The 20,465-nt window shown below is 49.2% G+C and overlaps 2 protein-coding genes across 6 annotated transcripts; one reads left to right on the plus strand and one right to left on the minus strand.

Annotated features, from left to right (window-relative positions):
• Positions 1–44: 44 nt before the first annotated feature.
• Positions 45–12,387, minus strand: SMTNL1 (smoothelin like 1). 5 transcript variants are annotated; one of them, XM_084797710.1, is made up of 9 exons: positions 12,289–12,385; positions 11,475–11,574; positions 7,923–8,551; positions 6,469–6,601; positions 6,308–6,359; positions 4,898–5,053; positions 4,640–4,754; positions 4,304–4,455; positions 431–1,122 (listed from the first exon to the last, which is right to left on the minus strand). In XM_084797710.1, exons 3-9 carry the CDS (start codon positions 8,547–8,549, stop codon positions 978–980), a joined length of 1,380 nt encoding a protein of 459 aa, XP_084653836.1. In that variant the 5' UTR covers positions 8,550–8,551; positions 11,475–11,574; positions 12,289–12,385; the 3' UTR covers positions 431–977. The 5 variants fall into 5 exon arrangements, with proteins under 5 accessions (XP_084653837.1, XP_084653834.1, XP_084653833.1 ...); XM_084797711.1 differs by lacking the exons at positions 11,475–11,574; positions 12,289–12,385 and adding an exon at positions 10,041–10,388 and having other exon boundaries at positions 45–1,031; XM_084797708.1 differs by lacking the exons at positions 11,475–11,574; positions 12,289–12,385 and adding an exon at positions 10,041–10,378 and having other exon boundaries at positions 427–1,122; positions 6,308–6,356.
• Positions 12,388–16,917: 4,530 nt separating this feature from the next.
• On the plus strand, positions 16,918–19,432 carry TIMM10 (translocase of inner mitochondrial membrane 10). The gene is made up of 3 exons (XM_084800084.1): positions 16,918–17,064; positions 17,497–17,611; positions 19,004–19,432. Exons 2-3 carry the CDS (start codon positions 17,541–17,543, stop codon positions 19,203–19,205), a joined length of 273 nt encoding a protein of 90 aa, XP_084656210.1. The 5' UTR covers positions 16,918–17,064; positions 17,497–17,540; the 3' UTR covers positions 19,206–19,432.
• The last annotated feature ends 1,033 nt before the right edge of the window (positions 19,433–20,465 follow it).

Below are 20,465 nucleotides of genomic sequence, written 5' to 3' on the forward strand. Positions count from 1 at the left end.
AAAAATTTTGTTACATTTTTATTTATTTTGTGTAGGAGTCGGTGAGCACACCATGGCCTAGGAGTAGAGGTTTAAAAAAAAAGTATGGGAGACAAATTTCTTCTGCTGCTATATGGGTCCTGAGGATTCAACTAGCATCCTCCTTTCTGGCTTGGTGGCTACACCTTTCACCTTATGAGCCCCATTGATTAAGTGTTTCATCAGAAAGCAGGCTGGCTTGGGGGCTAACAAAGCAGGTGACCCTGTTTCTAGTGGACATTCCCCACACATGATAAGAAATGCTGGCTCTGAGTAGGCCATACACGGGGGGCCATCCAAAGGTCTACACGGGGAACACCGGTGTTGTGCAGAGGAGGCAACAGCTCATCAACGGATTGGGCATATCCGCTCTGTCAACTGGTAGAAACCCTATTTCTTCGTATAGCCTTGACAGCGTGTCTGGCTTCTCTTCCCTGGTGCTAGGGAACGAGCCCAAAGCTCCGTATATTGCCGGCCCGGTCCTCGGTTACCAACTGACCTTCGGTACAGCGGAACAACACGATGCAAAACTTTCAGCCAGACTATGAGGGATTAATTTTGTTGGAAACCGTGAGTCAGAATCTTGGCCATCTCAAGAGCGCCACCCACTGGCCAGCAGATGCAGCAGCCCGCTGACGGAGATTTCTAAAGATTGTCTACTTCCTGTCTAGAAGTGCCCCCACCAGTGGGAGGAAGCGGAGAGGGAGAGAGCAAAAGAGACCTGGCAAACTGCCACCTATGGCTCCAAATGCAGCTTTCTTTTTATTTTTGGCCACCGCCTATTGCACACATGTGTGGCTGGTTGGGGTGCGGGGAGCATCAAGGAATGAGAGGAATTTTACAAAAGTACTTTTAATGCCGTTGAGACCGGTGCTACCTGTTTCACCCCTGGAACGCACCTCGAGGCCACGGTTGTCAGCGGGGGGTCCCCGCATCCTCCACCTGCACGGCTTTGCGGGTTACTTCTTCTTCGTCTTCACCAGCCCTTTCTGCACGAGGCTACGGTACAGCTCCTGGATGTAGGTATAGACACACTTGGAATCGGGCACTGCCAGCCGCACCATGTCGTCCACCTCCAGCAGCTGCGCGCAGTCGGCTAGTTTCCTGAGGGGGAGGGGGAGGGGGAGGAAGAGCCCAGGTTCAAAGTGAAGAGGGAGCCAAGGAGATGACTGGGTCCAAGCAAATGAAGGCCACCACCGTCAGCCATCCCAGTGTGTGCTGTGGGCTGACCAGGCCGGTGCAGACTAACACATATATTTTCAACGGACCTGGGTCTCCACATGGTCACATGGGACCTGTGTTCTCCAGTCTGTATGATCTGCCTCCTTGGCACACATACAGAGAGCTGCGCTCTGAATCATGGACAGCAAGTACTTAAAAAGGACGGAACTTGAGTCCCACCCAGGGGGCTGGCTTGCAGCAATCCTAACAGTGTCATTCAATTAGAGCCTCTATTTACTAAGCACCTACTGTGTGCCGGGCACTCCTTCTACTTGTCAGCAGTGAGTAGCCAAGACTGCACTCTGGGCGGGCCAACAGTAATCAAACACACAAGCAGAGGTGTATCTGGTTAGTGAGACGTGCTATGGAGAAAAATATAGCAGAAAAGGGCCACTCTATGCTAGAGAGGGCTCTGGTAAATTTTTTCTTTTTTTCCTTTTCTTTCTTTCTTTCTTTTTTTTTTTTGAGACAGGGTTTCTCTGTGCAGCCTTGGCTGTTTTCGACTCGCTTTGTAGACCAGTCTGGCCTCGAACTCACAGCGATCCGCCTGCCTCTGTCTCCCAAGTGCTGGGATTAAAGGCGTGTGCCACCATGCCTGGCTGGGCTCTGATAATGTTTAATAGGCTTCTTATGGTAAATAAGGAAGCCAAGTGGAGAGACAGCATTTGCAAAGGCCCCGATGCAGGACTGCTTGGTGTGTTTCCAGATTGTAGGCAACCCAGCGAGTCCTTTCTTTCTAACTTCTCAGCTGCATTCTGAGGCTACCTGATATCCATGGTGTTTTGCTGAGGCTGATAAACCAGGCTAATCTCTGCTGGGGCCTCACTGCCCGGTGCCAGGTGTCTTATCGGATGACTCTGCGAGCTGGTCTCGGTTACCCTCTTTATCTCTAACAAGCTTGGGAGGAACCGAGCTGAGAGGCTGTGGTGCTTTGCCCAAGGTGAAAGAGGGTAGCAACCAGCTGGGACTCAACCCCAGGCCCGCCCAAGGCCTCTGACACCTTGGCTCTGATGATGCGAGCACTCTGGGCTGCCAAAGCTAGCCAACCGTGAACGCTGGCAATGGGAGCCGGAAGGCCCCAGCGGAAACCCTCTCTTGGGGATGTCACAGCTGGGCCGCAGAAATCCAAGCTGCTCGCCTGGGGACTGGGGGAGGGGACAGACTGGAGAGTCTGAAGAATGGGACAAACAAGCCCACTGCAGCCACGGAAGGCTACATCCTCAGCCCCGTGAGTGTGGGTCGTGCTACTCCCCCAACACTGGAGAGGCAAACCCATGCGTGTAGCCACGGATGACCCTTTGATTCTCCTGCCTCTAGCTCCCTAGTGACAGGGTGATGTGTACATGCGATCCTAACTGGGGATCAGACACCACACTTAGTGCATAAAACAAACACTGAACTACATCTACAGTCACTGACTGATTGATTTGGTCTCACTATAGAAAGGAGCAGAGCCTCGAATTCTCAGCAATCCTCCTGCTTCAGCCTTGTGGTGAGGAAGTTGTAGGCACATACCACTGTGTGTGCACTTTAGAAAAAGCACCTGGCTGGGGGCTGGAGAGTTGGCTCAGAGGTTAAGAGCACTGACTGCTCTTCCAAAGGTCTTGAGTTCAGTTCCCAGCAACCACATGGTGGCTCACAACATCTGTATTGTGACCTGGTGCCCTCTTCTAGCCTGCAGGTGTACATGCAGACAGAACATTGCATACATAATAAATAAATCTAAAAAAAAAAAAAAAAAGAAAGAAAGAAAGAAAGAGAAAAAGCATCTGGCTGTCTATCAGGGTTTTGAGTAGCTCTCCTGTTGGCCCAGCCCTAACTCCATCAGTAAGTTGGAAGTCTCTTTCTGGGACTCTCTCCCAGGTTGGAAGAGGGAGGGTGAGGATGGTAGGACTCTCACCCCTTTGTTGTCACTCTGGCAACCATGTTTTTTTGGATGGTTGGTTGGTTTTGTCTTAAGAGCGGCTCTTAGACTGCATATTCCCAGGAAGGCCTGAACCTCCTGAGCGCTGGAAATACAGCCACTGTCACCGCATCCAGTGTTCAAAAAGTCCTGCCTTTGCCTCAGTTTCTTCTCTCAGCCTCACTCTCCCTTCCACCAACAGCTATCCTTGACATGGGGCTGCATAAGCCTGGGCAATAATCCTCTTCTGGAACCCGAGGTAAATAGTAATTATCATAACAACCATGATGTCCTTCGTTATGGTAATAGCAATGTAGCCAAGAGGTTTTTTGAAGTGCTTGCTGTGGGTCGCGCCCTGTGACAGGTAACAGGGACTTACTTACGTTATTGAGTTTTCATTTCTGTAAATGGGGAAACATAATGGGATTTGGAGGCTCCGGGACGTAAGGCTTGTGGAGGCCATAAGTCAGTCTTGGATGTTGTACCTCAGGACTCACTTGGTATTTGAGTTTTGGTCTCTCACAGAACCTGAGGCTCACCTATTAGACTTGTATGGTCAGTAAGTTCCAGGGGTCTGCCTGTCTCTGCCACATTTGGTGTTTTACATGGCTCCTAGGGGTGGAAGTCAGGTCCTCTTGGCTGTGCAGCAAGAGTTTTACCAACTGAACCATCTCCCCTGCCTCCTGAATTTTCCACCTGACACTGCCTAGCGTGACACATTTACCCGCATGTACGTTCTTAAGATCTGTCTCTTTCATTTAGAATACAAGCCGCAAAGGAACACAGCTTTGTCTATTTGAACCATTTGCATAAAAAGTGCTTAAAAACAAACAAGCAGGGCTGGAGAGATGGCTCAGCGGTCAAGAGCACTGACTGCTCTTCCAAAGAACCCGGGTTCAATTCCCAGCACCCACATGGCAGTTCACAACTGTAACTCCAAGTTCTGACACCCTCACACAGACATACATACAGGCAAAACACCAATGCATATACAATACAAATAAATAATTAAAAAAACCAAACAAGCAAGCAAGCAAACCCCTCAGGTATAAGGTTGTGTGGCAGTGCCCTCATCTTGATCGGCTGCCATGCGCCCCGCCTGGACTCCTCTGAGGCCACCCACCTCCCGTCTGGCTTTGACATCCCAGGGCTGAGGCTTACTCGGCAGTGGAGAAGGCTAGAGTGAAGTTGTGCCGGCGCTTCGTTGGGTCCAGCTCTGCGTAGTCGAACGCATCTGGGAAGAACTTGTGGATGAGGGCGCAGAAGGCCATGCCGCTGCTCCAGCTGGAGGAGAAGTTCTGGATGTCCACGTGCTGGGGACGACGGGCAGGGAACAGAAGACCTTCGTGACCCTGGGCTGTCGCTGGACCCTGGCAGGACCCTCGGGCTTGTTTCTCTCACCCTTCGGAATCTGAAACCCTCAGATTTTCCACCCTATTATTGCCCCCCCGGGGGGGAGTGTCCCCTGTCCCTTTTGTGTCCCCAGCCTGTGCCCACCTCGTAGTTTCTCGTCATGGCCCGGCACCACTCCAAAAGCATGTTCTTAACACTGCCAACGGCTGCCCCAGCTGCCTTCGTGTTCCGGAACAGCGCAGTAGGGCCGGAGGCTGCCCTGTGGGGGGATGGGCAAGATACCACAAACAGCCCATTGTGGGGAACCTCAGGCTCCAGGTGTAGGGTCTGGCCTTGATGGTTTCCACCGGCCGCCAGGCCTCCCTCCCTCAGCCCATCCTGGCTCCGGTCTCGGGATCCTACCCTCCAAACTTGTCCATGATGGCCTTCCGATTCTGCGCGCGGGGTCCCCGTGGCCGGGTAGGGGCTGACACCCTGCGTTCCGGTGTCCGTTCCTTCTTTTCCTCCGAGGGTGGGGGCTCCGTGGGGCTCTGCGGCACCTCACTGGACGAAGATTCACTACATGGAGAGGTTGCAGAAGCATGAAGGGGCATTAAAACGACTCCACGGGCTGCAAGGGGGCTGGCTAGGCAGAGGTCTCCGCCATGGACAGGTCTGTACGTTTATGCTTAATCAGTGCACACACCCATCCTGTGCCTAGCCCTGGAAGGGCCAAGAAGGAATAAACAGATACAGGCAAACTCTGAGGAGCAAGTGGCCTGCTGAGGTCATATGAGGTCTGACCTGAGTTTGGATTCTGGCTTTGTTATTATCCGCCACGTGATCTTGGGGCTCTCACCTTACTTCTCTGCACCTCAGCTTTCCCATCTATAAAGCAGGGGACAAGAATGTTTACTGGACAAGATAATTTTTGAGGCCTACAGAAGATAGGGGACAAGTAGGTGCGCTTGTTACAAAGCTGTGCCAATGCTTGGTGAGTAGCCATTGGTCACCTTTGCCCAAGAGACAAGCAAGTGACTTAAGTGTGATGGAAGAATAAGGCCGGCTTTCTAGCACTTTCCATATGCCAGCCACCATGCTCAAGCGGTTTTTGCTCACTAGTCACTGGAGCCTACAATAACCCTGTGAGGTCCATACAACTGTTCTACTTTACAGATGAGGAGAGACTAAGAGACATAGCCAAGGTCATGTGGCTGCAAAGTGGCAGAGCCGTTATCCAAACTCAGGTTTTCTGATTGTTTTTTCTTTCTTTCTTTCTTTTTTGTTTTTTGTTTTGTTTTGTTTTGTTTTTTGTTTGTTTTTTGAGGCAGGGTCTCTCTGTGTAGCCTTCACTATCCTGGACCTCACAGTGATCTACCTGCCTCTGCCTCCCAAGTGCTGGGATTAAAGGCGTGTGCCACCACTGCCCGGCTTGTTTGTTTGTTTTTTGAGACAGGGTTTCTCTATGTATCCTTGGCTGACCTGGACTCCCTTTGTAGACCAGGCTGGCCTCAAATTCACAGAGATCCACCTGCCTCTGCGTCCTGAGGTCTGGGATTAAAGGCGTGTGCCACCATGCCCGTCCCGATAATTCTTATATAGATGGCATTTAGCGAGCTTTAGTGACTAGTCACTGGGCCTGAAGAGGCTCCATCCGTGGAGTGGGAGGTAGACCAGGCATCTCCATCCCTCTTACTCCATTTGTTTTCTGGGATCTGCCTGGGATACAAGGCCAGGAATCCTGGGATATCTGGAAATCAGGTTCTGGGGAGGCCCAGAGATGGTTGACTTCCAAAGGAGCAAGAGATGGGAGAAGTCAGAGTGTAACAGTACCTGGCTGAAGGACTGGTCTCCGCAGATGCTGTGGAGTCTGGACCCAAACCTTCTGGAGGGAAGGAGTAGAGAGAGCAGAAGGAAGTTGCAGCTACCTGTGATGTGCTCTCCGGTTCTTCCTCCCTCATGTTCGCCATGCAGCCTCCCCAGCTCTTCCTTACCTGGGCTGAGGCTGGGTCCCTCATCCGTGGGGCTCTCAGGCCACTCCTCGGGGGAGCTGGGAATCACCTCGGCCCTTTCTTCTGCTTCATTTTCCTTACCCTGCTCCCGCTCTTCAGTAGGACTCCCTGGCTCCTGGGGTGAACAGGATCTGTGTAGGCAGCTACCCAAGGCTTTCTAAGGACTTCAGGAAGATTTGGAATGCCGCCTGAGCCACAGTCTCCTTTTCTTATCCACACTCCCGGGATCTCCCCACCTGTCGGAGGGAGACTGTACTTTCCCAAGGTATTTTGGTTTGGATGGAAAGTGGCTACATGCTCTACTGACAGGCGGTTGTGTCATGAGGGCTCTAACCTCATCAACAGACCATCCCATGGATGAGTTCATAGCTGAATAAGCTATTGTAGAAAGTAGGGCCTATTTAGGGGATTATCAGACACATGCCTTTGAAGCGCATATGTGTGTGTGTGTGATGTGTGTTTCTGTGTGAATACATTCATATGTGTGAGAATGGGCACATGCGTGCTACAGTGTATGTATGCAGAGGTCAGAGGACAATCCTGACTTCCTCCTTCTTTGAGACAAGTTCCCTTTGTTGTGATCTCTGTGCATTCTCCTGTCTTGACTTCCCATCAGTCACACTGGGATTACAGATGCCTACTACTAAGCCTCACTTTGACATGTGTTCTGAGGATTAAAAAAAAAATTATTCATTTATTATGTATACAGTGCTCTGCCTGCATGTACACTTGCAGGCCAGAATAGAGCACTAGATCACATTATAGATGGTTGTGAACCACCACGTGGTTGCTGGGAGTTGAACTCAGGACCTCAGTCAGTGCTCTTAACTGCTGAACCATCTCTCTGGCCCAGGGTTGTAAGGACTTAAACTCAGTACTTATGCTTGTTTAGCAAGTGTTTGTACCCAGCAAGCTGTCTCTCCAAGGACCATACTATCTTATGTTCAGAGATTATTTTTCTTTCTTTCTTTTGATTTTTGTTTTGTTGTTGTTGTTTTGGTTTTGGTGTTTTGTTTTGTTTTGAGACAGGGTTTATCTGTGTAGCTCTGGCTGTCCTGCACTTGCTTTGTAGACCAGGCTGGCCTCGAACTCACAGAGATCCACCTGCCTCTGCCTTCCTGAGTGCTGGCATTACAGTTGTATGCCACCTTGGCCAGCTTGCTCAGAGATTTCTTATCTCCTTCTGTTTCCTGCTTCTCGGCTGCCATAGGAAAAAAGTTTCCCTTTATTGTGTGCCCTTTCACGTATTTCTGCCTCAACACAGGCCTAAAAGCAATGAAGCCAGGACTGAGACCTGTGAAACCATGAGCCGAAATAAAACTCCTCCCTTTTAAATTGATTTACTTGGATGCGTTGTAGCAGTGACAACAACAGGAATGAGGGAGGTTTTGACTCTGAGGGAGAGAAGGCTGGAGACCCTCTCATGCTCGACTCACCACCAACTCCTTTGTGTCACTTTCGATCTCTTTTCCGTCAACTTCCTGAAGCTCGGCCTCAGCCTGGTCTTTCACATCAGCTTTGTTCTGAGACTCATTTTTAGCCTCTTTGACAGCAGCCTCTGCCCCGGCATCCTCCTTGGGTTCAGGCTTGGCCTTGTCATTCACATCCAATTTCTCCTTAGATTCCAGATTGGTCTCTTTCTCATCAGCCTCCTGCTTCTCCGAGGCCAACGCAGCCTCCTCTTTTCCATTAACCTCACTGGGTTCAGGTTTTGTTTCTTCCTTCTTGTCAGCGTCTTCCTGAGAAGCCGCTGTGGTGGCTTCCTCCTGACCCTCCTCCTCTGTAAGGTCAGCCTTGGCTTCCTCCTTCCCACTGGCCTCCCCTTGCATGTCTGCCTTGAGGTCATCTAACACATTTGCTTCGCTGGGCCGTCCCCCTGACAGGATACCCTCAGATGCTGTTTCACATGAATGTGCTGCCCCATTTGGAGGACCTCCTTTGTCACTTGTCCCAACTGTGTCTTTGGCCACCTCTTCTGCCATGCCTTGACATCCTGGTGTCCCAAGATTCCCTGCAGAGATGGTGGTTCCATCCTCAGAGGGACTCCCTTCTGTCTGTTCCATGTCTAGAAAGAAAAGACATGAGGACAGTGTCACACACTGCCTTGACATGAGGTGAAGACCCTGCCCTCTGAGTGCCCTGGCCCATGAGTCAAGAAGTCTGTGGTTCTGTCCTATTTCCCTTACTAGCCAGCCATGACACCAAATACCCACTCTCCCCATGGTAACAAGAAGGATGTAAAGGGTTTCTTCTGCTATAGTGGGGCAGTTGGACCATATTGAACTTGGTGTTGGATGGTATTTATCCATTACCCTTCTGTAGGCTGTGCCTTTATTACTGTAGTTATTCTGGAGCAGGGTCGCATGTAACCCAGGTTGGCCTCAAACTTGCTTTTTAGCAAAGGATTTCATTGAACTCCTGATCCTACTGCTAGGATTGCAGGCTTGCACCACCACAGTTGGCCAATGATGATGATGATGGTGATGGTGGGGATGGTGGGATGATTGATGATGGTGATGATGATGGTGGTGATGATGATGATGATGATGGTGGGGATGGTGGGATGATTGATGATGGTGATGATGATGATGATGGTGGTGGTGGTGATGATGATGATGATGGTGATTCTAAGGATCCAACCTAGAGCATCACTTTATTCCTGAATGAAATGCCCAGCCTCATAATGCTTTTTCAATAGTTTTGCCTTGTTTCGATTAAACCAACTGAAGTGGTCACAATTTAATACCATCATTCTGGAACTGCCTCAAGCAGGCTGGTGTATAGAACTGAGAAGCTCTGCTTTGCCTCTGTTGTATGGATTTTCAGTTACCGTTTATTTCTGGTAAGTGACATTGAGAGTCCATCTCCAGCAACGATCTAAAGTGTCTTTTTAAAAAAATGCATTATTGGATTTAAAAATAACTTAATTCAAAACAAGACAGGCATTTAGGAAATTTGAGTAAAGATGGTACGAATGTCAAATCAGAGAGGTGATGTAAAAATACTGGGGTCTTGGGGGCTCCTGGGCAGGCTAGGCTCTGAACCTCTGTGATTCTTGAGAAAGTGGGTGAGAAGGGTGGGCTTTGGGTAAGAGACTAGAGTCACATGCCCTCCAGTCTGCACAGATGGCCTCTGCCTGCTCCTGGTGCCTGTGGAGGGCGGTGCCTTAACTTGGTGGTTCCTATTTGAGTATAGTACAGAGTTTTTGGAGTGGAGGAAAGAGTACGTTCTGTCACTGCCTTCTCTTGTTGGGGGTCTAGTTACAAAGAAAACAGTTCCCAAATAGGGCTCAGGCCATGACTCAGACAGTAAGAAAAGTGGACACTCCTGTCATCGGCTAAAAATACCTCCTATCCTTGGCAGTACTTTCTTAGAGTACCCAGGACACCTCGGTAAGTTGGGGCAGAGCACAGGCAGCGTGAAGACAGGATCTGCTTCTGCCTCCCATTTCAGGGTTCCTGGTCCCCCAGACAAAAGTCCAGATGTCCTGGACTTGGTGCCCTCCACTTTCTAGGAAGTAAATGAGGCCTTGTAAAAATATGAAGACTGCTCACCACTGTACTCCCTTCGCGGTGCAGCAGCTCCGGTCATAGATCCCAGCAAGAGGGCGCCCCCTTCCTGTGTACCATGTGGCAGTGTGCATGGAGGCTAGCCAGGCGGTCATGGCACATGGACCCTGGCCATCTAGTCACTTACTCTGAGCTCAAGGCATTCCCTCAGAGCCCCAGATGGAGGTCAGAGTCTCTAGTCAGTACCCTGTAGAAGTCAGGCACAAATGGACGAGATGTGGCTCGGGGGCAGATTGCTTTCCTAGACTGCTCAAGGCCCCTATTCAACCTCTAATATTGTATAAACTGGGCATGGTGGTACATGCGTGTAATCCCAGCATTTGTGTGGTAGAAGCAGGAGGAGCAGTCTCACCTACATGGTGATCTTGAGGCCAGCTGAGGCTACGTCTCAAAATAAAATAAAATAAAATAGAAAGAAAAGAAAAACAAAATGAATGAAAATTCTCTTGATAGTGAGAGGAAGATGCATTTATTCACTGACCAAGGTTGTTCCAAATATAGCCAGCTTTTCACTCTCCTAGAGATACACAGCAGCATTAGCAGTTAAGTAGGTATCAGGTGCCACCAAGTTAAAAAAAACTGAAGACTTAGCTTGAACATCATTGAATTCACCTTTCCTTAAACCCACCTGGCCATGGGTTTTTCTCCTTGCCTTCTTTTCGTACTAAAACGGTTTCCATGAGACATTCCTATTCCCCACTTTGACAAAGCCACGTTCAAGGTCTGAATGAGACACAAACTGTCTCCCCTCTCTGTTCTTTGTCCTTGTGGGGAAGGTGGCTGTGAGTCTGTGGTGAAGGCCACTGGGGTCTTGTGGTGGTAGAATTCTAGCTCCCACTGTTTACTGTGTGGTACTTGTTCTGCATTTTAATTTCTGGGCACATAAATAGGTTCCAGACCATATGAATAGTGGGGGGCTTAGGCCTCTGGCAAGTGGGAAGTATTTGGAGGGAGTCTCAGCCCACAGCTTGCCTGGGGAAGAGTGACTGGGTCATTCCTGAGCCAGGGTGAGGTCCCCACCCGGTCCCCAGGGCATTTATTAGTGATAGGACACAGAGAGAGCTGAATGTCAGTAAGATGATAGCAAGTCCTTTTTATACCCCCAAGTGATGCATGTTTGGCTAAGACATAGCTGATTGCTTCAACCATCTTTGCCTCTAGCTGCATGTCACACACCTAAGGTGGGGGGGGGAACACACACACACACACACACACACACACACACACACGCACACACACACACCCCTCAGCTACCTTGCCTATTTGTTCATCACCTCTGCTTTCCCCCTCCAGCCTTGTCATAAATAGACAAGGAGTGAAGAAGCTCTGAATTCTGAGGAGCCAGGATGACACCCCCTTCCCCCCAGGGCTCATGATTCTACAGCAGTTTACAGCTTACACTGAAGGGTTTCGCTTTACCTTAGCTGTTCCTTGCTCGACCCCTCAGAAGGGGTGTAAGTAGCCCCCTTTTATACTTTAGGAGGCTGGTTGAAGGAGTAGAATTCCTGTGACCAAAGTCCTAGGAGAATTAAGTAGGTCAAATTATTCCTGGATCCTAGGTCTCCTGGGTGCAGAGTTAGAGCGTACACGGAAAACACTTTCCCACTAGATCCTCAGCCCGGTGTCCCTTGAGTAGCCCTGGCTCAGACAGTGGGCATCTCCCCTGTGGGGAGGAGCCACTGAAGAAGGCTCAGGAGTTCCTCTCTCCTCTAAGTGCACACTAGACCCTTCACAAAAGACCTCCTCACCACTCCTCTCCCATTTTGCTCTCTGCTTCTTTCTTCTCTCTTCCCTGCTGAACCCAACTGTTACCCATCTTGTGTCCAGTTCAGCTCAAGTTCTGAATGGAGCAAAGGATGCTGTCTCTGTGATGCCTCTGTCTCCTACTGCCACCCAGTCCCTCTCAGTAGCTCTGAGGCGCCTACCTTACCTACCTCAGCCCTCACTTGGAGAGAACTTGCATCGTAATGTCCCCAGCCCCCCCAAAAGTCCTCTACTTGTCCCCCCAAGGCCTCTTCTTAGGTGGCCACTTCCAGGCTACTCTGTACCTGAACTCAAAGTTACCCAACTGCTGTAGGCAGCTAAAAAGAGTTGCTACAGTGAAGAGAATTAGGAAGCAACCTGCTTTTCTCTCATTGTAGGGGTCTCATTGGAAGATCTAGCTTGTGGGAAGGTAAAAGTAGGGCATGGAATCTATGGGAGTAATTAAAAAGGGGCCCAGAGCTTTTCCTACCTGTGGGGTTCTGCCTGCAGCTTGGGAGCTCTTGTCTCTTTCTAGCTGAGTGGCCTCACTCCCAATTGTCCTTTAAGCTCTGGTGGCTTTGAGCCCCTAGTTCATAGTCCCGCCTCCTTGCTCCCACCCCACCCCACCTTCAAGAGGCCTGGGCTTCTGGGCTTCAGGAAGAGCATTGTTTACTGGCCTGTTGGTACAACACTTTCTCTTAGACTGGGAGGCTCAAATTTCCCCTGAAGATCTGACAGGTGGCACCTTTCAATCATGCTGCGTCCCTCTCCTGACCCCACCAGCATCTTTCCTGTGATCACCCTCCTCCCTGAAGTGCTCTGGCCCTGGAGCTGTTGACAAACAGCAGTCTGTCTAGTTCATCCAGAACATGGTCTCCAGCTCTCTGGCTGCCAATGATCATCCAGAGCCAAGCTTGGCCTTCTGTGCTTCCTTAGCCCCTTGCCTCCAGTCTTCCTCTAATTTCCTCCTCTACTCCTCTCTAGACAAAGCAGCTGCTGAGGGATGGGCTCAGGAGATGGCAAATAGGACAGCTGCCAACAGTGGGCTCACGCTAGACCAGGAAGCTTGGAAGAGGAGGAGCCAAAAGGGGAGAGGAATGGAGAGAGCCAATGAAAACCAGACTTAGCATCTACATCATGCATAATTTGCTGCTTCTGTTTTGAGCTCTATTGACTGGTACATGATCAGCTCTGAATGTGTGTGTGTGTGTGTGCGCGCGCGCGCGTGTCCTGAATTGAAGTTTTTCTCAGAGAACAAAACAAAGTAAACCTTATCTCTTGGAGAGTGTGGACAAGGACACCCCTCCCATTGATGAAGCTTGTGACTCCTCCAATTCCCCTCCCCCAGCCCCTTCGGCTCAGCCACCCTGGCTTGCTTCCTGTTCCTTAAATAAATCTGATCAGTGCTTTCCAAACTCAGGACTGGGTTTTCCTTTCTGCTCTTCCCGAGGTTGCTTCCCTCTCATTGTTTTTTCTCGCAGGGAGGTCCTTCGTGATTGTCACGTCCCAAGGAGGGCATTTCCAACTCTTAATAGTCAGATTGCAAACTGTCATTAGGCCCAAGAAAAATCGTCAGTCCAAAGTTGTTGCAGTTATTATTTAATTTCTGGCATAAAACAATGTTCAAATAAGTGTGTCGTCTGTCCACAGTATGTCTCCTTCATTCATCCAGAAGTTATCTGCCGAAGACAGGGAGTTCTCCCGCATTGGTCTAGCTTGATTTTTTTTCTTCCTTTAACTAGATAATAAAAACAGCATGCTAGAAGACTGTGGTAAACCTCTCTCTCTCTCTCTCTCTCTCTCTCGTTTTTGTTTTGTTTTGAAACAGGGTTTCTCTGTGTAGCCCTGGCTGTCCTGGATGCATTTTGTAGACCAGGCTGGCCTTGAACTCACAACGATCCTCCTGCCTCTGCCTCCCGAGTGCTGGCATTGAAGGTGTGCGCCACCACACCCGGCTTATCAAAACTTCTATGAGATAATCCTTTTAATCTTTGATCTAATGGTTAGTGAACAGCAAGTAGGTGTTGGAGACAACAGCATTAAACACAAGAGAAATTAGGCAAAAGAGATAGTTTTAGTGTGAAGAGATAGTAATCACATCAACAAGTGAAATATGTAACATATTAAGTGTGACAGGTTCTATAAAATAAGGTGATGTGGGGTGAACAATACGGCTGTCTGTCTGTTTGTGTTTTGTTTTGTAGAGAAGAGAATAGAATATACTTGCAGATATGGCAAGTGAGATGGGGAGGAAGACCGCAAGCAAGTTTGAGACTGAAGCCTGTGACAGTGAGGGACACCAGCACTCGTGGCAAAGAGGACAGTAAATAGAAAGAAGGGAGGGAGCATATTGGTGTGTTGGATAAAGAGAGAGGCTATCAGCATGGCTGGACAAAGCACTAGGGTGGGAGGACAGTCAGAAATAAAAGGAAGAAAACAGGGCTGGCCAATCATGGGGGATTTGTAGTGGCTTACACTGATTATCTACTTATACGGTCTAGAGCGACTTAGGAGATAAATGTCTAGGCAAGTCCCTGAGACAGTTGTATAAGCGGTTCAGTGAGGTGGGAGGACTTCCCATGGGCTGGGAGGACCGACTTAATAAGAAGGGTAAAGTGAGCTGAGTCCCAGCATCCTTCCATGCATCTTGACTGTGGATGTGACTGTGGACGTGATATGACCACTTGCCTCCCGTTCCTGCCACAACGCCCTCACCGCCACAATGGAATGTTACCTCCTGAACTGAAGGCCGAGGCAAACCCTTCCTCCTGTGGGCTGCTGTTCTCAGGTAACAGATCACATCATGGAGGGAGTAATGCAGGGTCTTACAAGCTATTGAGAAGACTTAGGCTTTTGCTGTGATTAGAAACCACGGTGGTACTTAGGGTGTGAGTGACATGATCTACTTTTAGTTTTTTGTTTTGTTTTGTTTAGACAGAAACATCGAGAACAGCCAGGAGACTAACGTGGTGACTGGGTACAGTATGTGGTGGTCTGGACCGAAGTCATTTGTGAAGGCAAGTAAATGTGATGAGGAACAGCCACAGTGCAGACAGCAGCCAAGTTTGGGTAGGCTCTCTACTTATGTTAATGGGTTAGTCTCTCGCCTCTTGCTCCTCTCAAGACAGTCCAGGGAGACATACTTATCTCTGTGTTCCCTCAGCCCTTTATGAGTAGGAGGCCCCAATGAGGAGATTCTCCACTCCTTTCTTTGGGGCTGGAGTCCCACCCAAGAAGGCAGTACTGACCCAGAGCGAGAGACCAATATGGAACCTTTCTATGAGGAGGGAAAGATGGAATGCTGGGTAGAATGAGGGGGCCGGAGAGCATCCAATTGGGGTGGCGCTTGGGTTCCAGGGATAGCCTCAGAAACTGAAGCTATTAAGAATACCATGGGTGACTGGAGAGTTTTACCTGCAGCACCAAAATGCTAGAGACAGGGGCCGGCCAGTGGTGGCACACGCCTTTAATCCCAGCACTTGGGAGGCAGAGACAGGCGGATCATTGTGAGTTGGAGGCCAGCCTGGTCTACAAAGTGAGTCCAGGACAGCCAAGGCCACACACCGAGAAACCCTGTCTCCAAAAAAAAAAAAAAAAAAAAAAAAAAGCAAAAAACAACAACAAAAAGAATAGAGACAGGGCCACACAGTAAATAATAACAGTAGTGCCACTGCCAGCAAAACCAGTGATTTTCCAAGCCCTGAAGGGAAAGGAAGTAGGAAGTTGCTCAATGTTTATGGTTTTAATTATACTAGCTGAATAAATTCTAGAGGTCTTCTGTGCAGTGCAGTGCATATAGGTAGTAATACTATATAGTGCAAGTAAAGAATCTACATTAAAGGCTCTAATTACAATAAAAAAGATCCACCTGAGAGGTTGGGGAAAATATTTGCATTAGGGAGCAGGAAATTGCTTAGGTGGGGAAAGAGCTTCCTTTGTAATAATAGCAGCGTCCTGAGTTAGAATCCCCAGAACCATGTAACACCAGGCACGGTAGGATGGGTCCACAGTCCCAAGACTCCTACAGTGAAATGGGAGGCAGACAGGTGCAGCCCTGAAAGCTTTTAGGCCAGCTAGGCTGGTATAGGCAGCAGGAAACACAAGAGATCCTGTGTCGAACATGGTGGAAGTTAAGGATGGAAACGTGAGGTTGTCCCCTGACCCCCATGTGCACAGTGTGTGCACCTACATTCTCTCACACACTCAAACATAAAAAGACAAATATTTTAGCCGGGCGTGGTGGCGCACGTCTTTAATCCCAGCACTCGGGAGACAGAGGCAGGTAGGTCGCTATGAATTCAAGGCCAGCCTGGTCTACAAAGCGAGTCCAGGACAGCCAAGGCCAGCACAGAGAAACTCTGTCTTAAAAACAAAACAACAAAACCAAAAAAGATAAATATTTTTTAAATCTGCAGTAGATTACATTAGGAAGTAAATGAGCTGGTGAGATGGCTGAGTGGGTGAGGGTGCTTACCACCAAGCCTGACATCTTGGGTTGGATTACTCTGGACTCACATGATGGACGGAGAGAATCAGCGCCCACCAGTTGCCCTTTGACCTTCCACATGTGCCTATAGCACATGGTTGTGGGTTTGTTTGTTTTTTTTTTTTGCACGTTTTTACAAATACATTTAAATAAAAAAATAGAATATCAAATGAGTGCTGTAGTTCAGCTGTGGCGTGCTTGCTTAGAATGCACGAGACCCTGCTGCATTCAGCCTTCAGCACTGCCAAAGAAAGATGGGGCGGGGGGGCGGGGCCCGCGGGGGTTAGGGGGGACGGGCGGGAATCATTATTAGCCGAGGATGTGAAAATAGCACTTTGGAGAAAAAGACTTCATCTGTTAAAGACGACAATAGATCAATAAAATGTGACTAAACTTTAAGAATTGTTAAACCCTGGGGTTAGATACAATAATGATCATTGGAATGTGTTCTGTGTATACTGTGAATTGGCTTGCTGCCGACGCTCTGCCCCTCACTCAGGACTCTATGGTACTTTGGAATCCTCTCTAGCCAAATGAAGTCGTTTTCCTCTTCGACCTGCGGGCGGCTCCGTCTCTATGGTAGCCGGTTTCCCAGCACAGCCTGGTCTGCGTTTTCTTCCGGATCAAAAAAAAAAAAAAAAAAAAAAAAGAGGTTGGACTTCCCTTCCGGAAGTGACCCACGTGCTGCTTCTTTTACCTACCTGGGTACCCGGCAACTTTTTTTTACTATTGACCCGAAGTTGGGGACGTTGTGGAAACTGTGACCAGCCTCAGACCGTGGTGAGTGAGCCTCGGTGTCTGGCCCCCAGGGTGACCCTGAAGATGCCATCGCCTTGACAGAGGCGCAGCCTTCGGGCCAGCACCGGGAACCTAGGTTGTGGTTAGGGTCGGATTCTCAGAGCCACGTGGGTTCAGGCTCACGGCTTTGAGTGTTGTGACCCTACGGTCGATCCTCTCTGGCTCGGAGCGATCTCGGGGGCACTGAGAGGTCTCAGTTTCTGGCCCCGAGCCCCATGACATCCTGAGTGACCTTGAGCTGGACACTGTCCCCTCTAAGGGCCTCGTTTTCACGTCTGTTAAGAGGGCTGACTACGTTTACTGAGAGCAGTGGTCCCTGAAGGTCTGGAATGTTATTATTCTTCGCGTCCTCTATCCCCCGGGTATTAGGGTGAACCGGGAGGGGTCGGCGTTGACGATCGTGTCTGCTCCTAGGACTGAAGACCAGGAGGCTAGTCTCTCCACGGTGCTAGGTTGACATGGACCCGCTCAGAGCCCAGCAGCTGGCTGCAGAGCTGGAGGTGGAGATGATGGCTGACATGTACAACAGGTAACGCGATCACTCCCAGCTACCCTGTCTTGGAAAATTAGCCGTAGTCACCCTTACCACAACAGTGAAGGACTGAGCGCTGGGATTAACGGTGTTCACCATTACCACCTGGCCTTAATTACACTTTAGCTCTGTGTTAGGCTCTTGAAAAAGATTTTCTATATATTGTCATTTAGATTTCTTTCTTTTTTCTTTTTTTGGATTTGTTTGTATTTTATATGTATGACTGTTTTGCTTGCATGTATGCATGCACACCACCTTCCCACAGAGGCCAGTAGAGGGCATCAGATCCACTGGAACTGTAGTTACAGGTAGTTGTGAGCTACCATGTAGGTGCTGGGCACCAAACCCAAATCCTCTGCAGGAGCAGTAAGTTCTCTTCACCACTGAGCCATCTCTCCAGCCCCCCATTATCATCTTTTTTATACTCAAGATAATTCACAGGGAGAAGGGGTATAAGCTGGTAGGGCTTGCCTAGAGTGCAGGAAGCCTTGGCTTGACGTGGTGCCTATCATTGCAGCACTCAAATGGAGGCCAGCAAATCAGTAGTCCGAGTTCATCCTCGGTTGTGTAGTGGGTTCGAGGCCAGTCTGGGATAGATGAGACCATTCTAAAATAAATAAACAAATAAATAAAAAAACAGTGGGTTAATTTCATTAGTGCCATTTTAACGTAGGGGGTTAGGGTATCAAGGGGTTTAGTAATGTCAGGGTCTATAGTTCGGTCTGTAGCTATGTGAGGACCAGAACTTCAGGCTGACTTAACAACTATTGCTTACAGCTGTTTGGCCAGTTTGGAAACAAATCCTGGTGCAGTGGTCACCAGCTGAGTATCTTTGGGCAAGCTGTCTCATAACTGATGTCTCACCTATAAAACGGACAGGACGAGTAGTGCTTTATGAAGAAGACAGTACTAATATTAGACATGAAAGCCTTCAGCATTGAGCACATCATACAGACGACAGCAGAAGCTCTTTTCATTGGCTGATTTACCTTTAAGATGCAGACTGCGCAGTCAGACTAGCAGGCTCTTTGTGATCTGTAGCAAATCACTGAGCTTCTGTGTCTTAGTGTCCTCATCTGTAAAATGGGGGTAATGCTGGTGGCTGACTTGGAGGTTCCGTAACAGAATCTGTATCAGCACTTGGTGTGGTGCCTGGCACACGGCCAGTGTCCAGCAAGTCCTTCCCGACTCACTGTCTTGTACATGGCTCAGACAAGGTTCTGGGTCGGGAGAACTTTCCAAGGTGCTTGAAGTGAAAACTGAGGATTTCTTCCACTGTTTTCCGGGGGGAGGTGGGGAGGCAAAGTCAGTACAGCAGGGTTGGAGTTGTTGAGGGTCCTGGAATGTACAGGAAGTTACTGACATACCGTTGTCCTTCTGTAATCCCAGGATGACCAGAGCCTGCCACCGGAAGTGCGTGCCTCCCCACTACAAGGAAGCAGAGCTGTCCAAAGGCGAGTCTGTGTGCCTGGACCGGTGTGTGTCTAAGTACCTGGACATCCACGAGCGGATGGGCAAAAAACTGACAGAGTTGTCTATGCAGGATGAAGAGCTGATGAAAAGGGTGCAGCAGAGCTCTGGACCTGCATGAGGCCCCGGGCAGTGCACACCCAGGCTGCACCTCACCACTTACTTGATTAAAGTGTTTCCTAATGGATGTCATATGTGAAAACTGTCACACTTAGGCTTTCTGGAGCATCTCTAGGACCCCTGCGTGTGGTAGAGCTCTCCTGGCTAAAGAAGGGGACTTGTCACGCTGGTTTGTGACTCTGTATGTGTGTATATGTATATATCTGTATTAAAACAAGATTGTGCAAAGCAGTGTCTTTTTTTTAAAGTAATAAGTCAGAGCATCCAACAGGAGGGAAGTTGATGAAGTGGGTCTTTCTGTGGGGTTGGGTTTTTTGTTCTGTTGTTTTTTGTTTGTTTTTAACAAACAGGGTTTTACTATTTAGACCAGACTATCCTCAGACTCACAGAGATCTACCTGTTTCTGCCTTTCAAGCGCAGGGATTAAGATGTGCACCACCACACCCAGCAGGTTGTTTGTATTTTGAGGCAGGGTTTACTTGCAGCCCAGTTTGGCTTCAAACTCAGTCTTCCTGTGTCACTGTCTAAATGCTGCTGTCACAGGTATGTGTGCCTTAACAGTGCTTTAAGACTATAGTGAAACTGGTAGGTTTGTGCGTAGAGTCTGACTGAGGCTTGCTGTGTGGCTCGGGATGTGCTGCATTTCTCTGCATTAGTAGAGTGCATCGGCTATAGGAAGCACTAAGTACCTTTGAAAACTTGATAGTAAGTGGAGGCAAGCGGGCATTTCTACACATCAAAGCGACTTAGAGGTGACAGTGGATAGGATTTAGCGAGCAAGTTAGCTAGCCATGCTATCTGTACTCCAGGTAGCTAGGATGCTGTCGAGGTACGAGGTGGGCCAGGCATCTTGGAAAGGGATCTGGGAAGGGGTGGTGACTCCCGGCATCTGCGTTCACCTGATCCGGACTGTGCTCTGCAGTCACTTTTCAGTATCCGAGAGAGTCCACCCACCCAGACTAAAGGTCTAATTAGGAAACAGGTTCAGCAATGCCGCTGCTTGCCAAAGGTCAGATACTAGTGCGTGGGAAGGCCAAGCCCCACTCCTGTCTGAAGAGGACCCTTGGGAGAATGCTGCGGTCAGAGTGTGTGGCTGGTCCAGAAGGCACTTTGTTGACACTGAAGCCACTGGCAGAGCTGGGCCTTCAGAGTGGGCATTTGTTGTTTGTAGAGGTGTCTGGGACAGAGTAAAGGGCAAGAGAGGCAGAGGCTTAGTTCAGCTTACAAGTGCCGGTTCAAGTTGGATTAGAGACTTGGCTGA

The sequence above is a fragment of the Acomys minous genome (genome assembly GCF_964271855.1).
Source record: "Acomys minous genome assembly, chromosome: 10".
Classification (NCBI taxonomy): Eukaryota; Metazoa; Chordata; class Mammalia; order Rodentia; family Muridae; genus Acomys; species Acomys minous.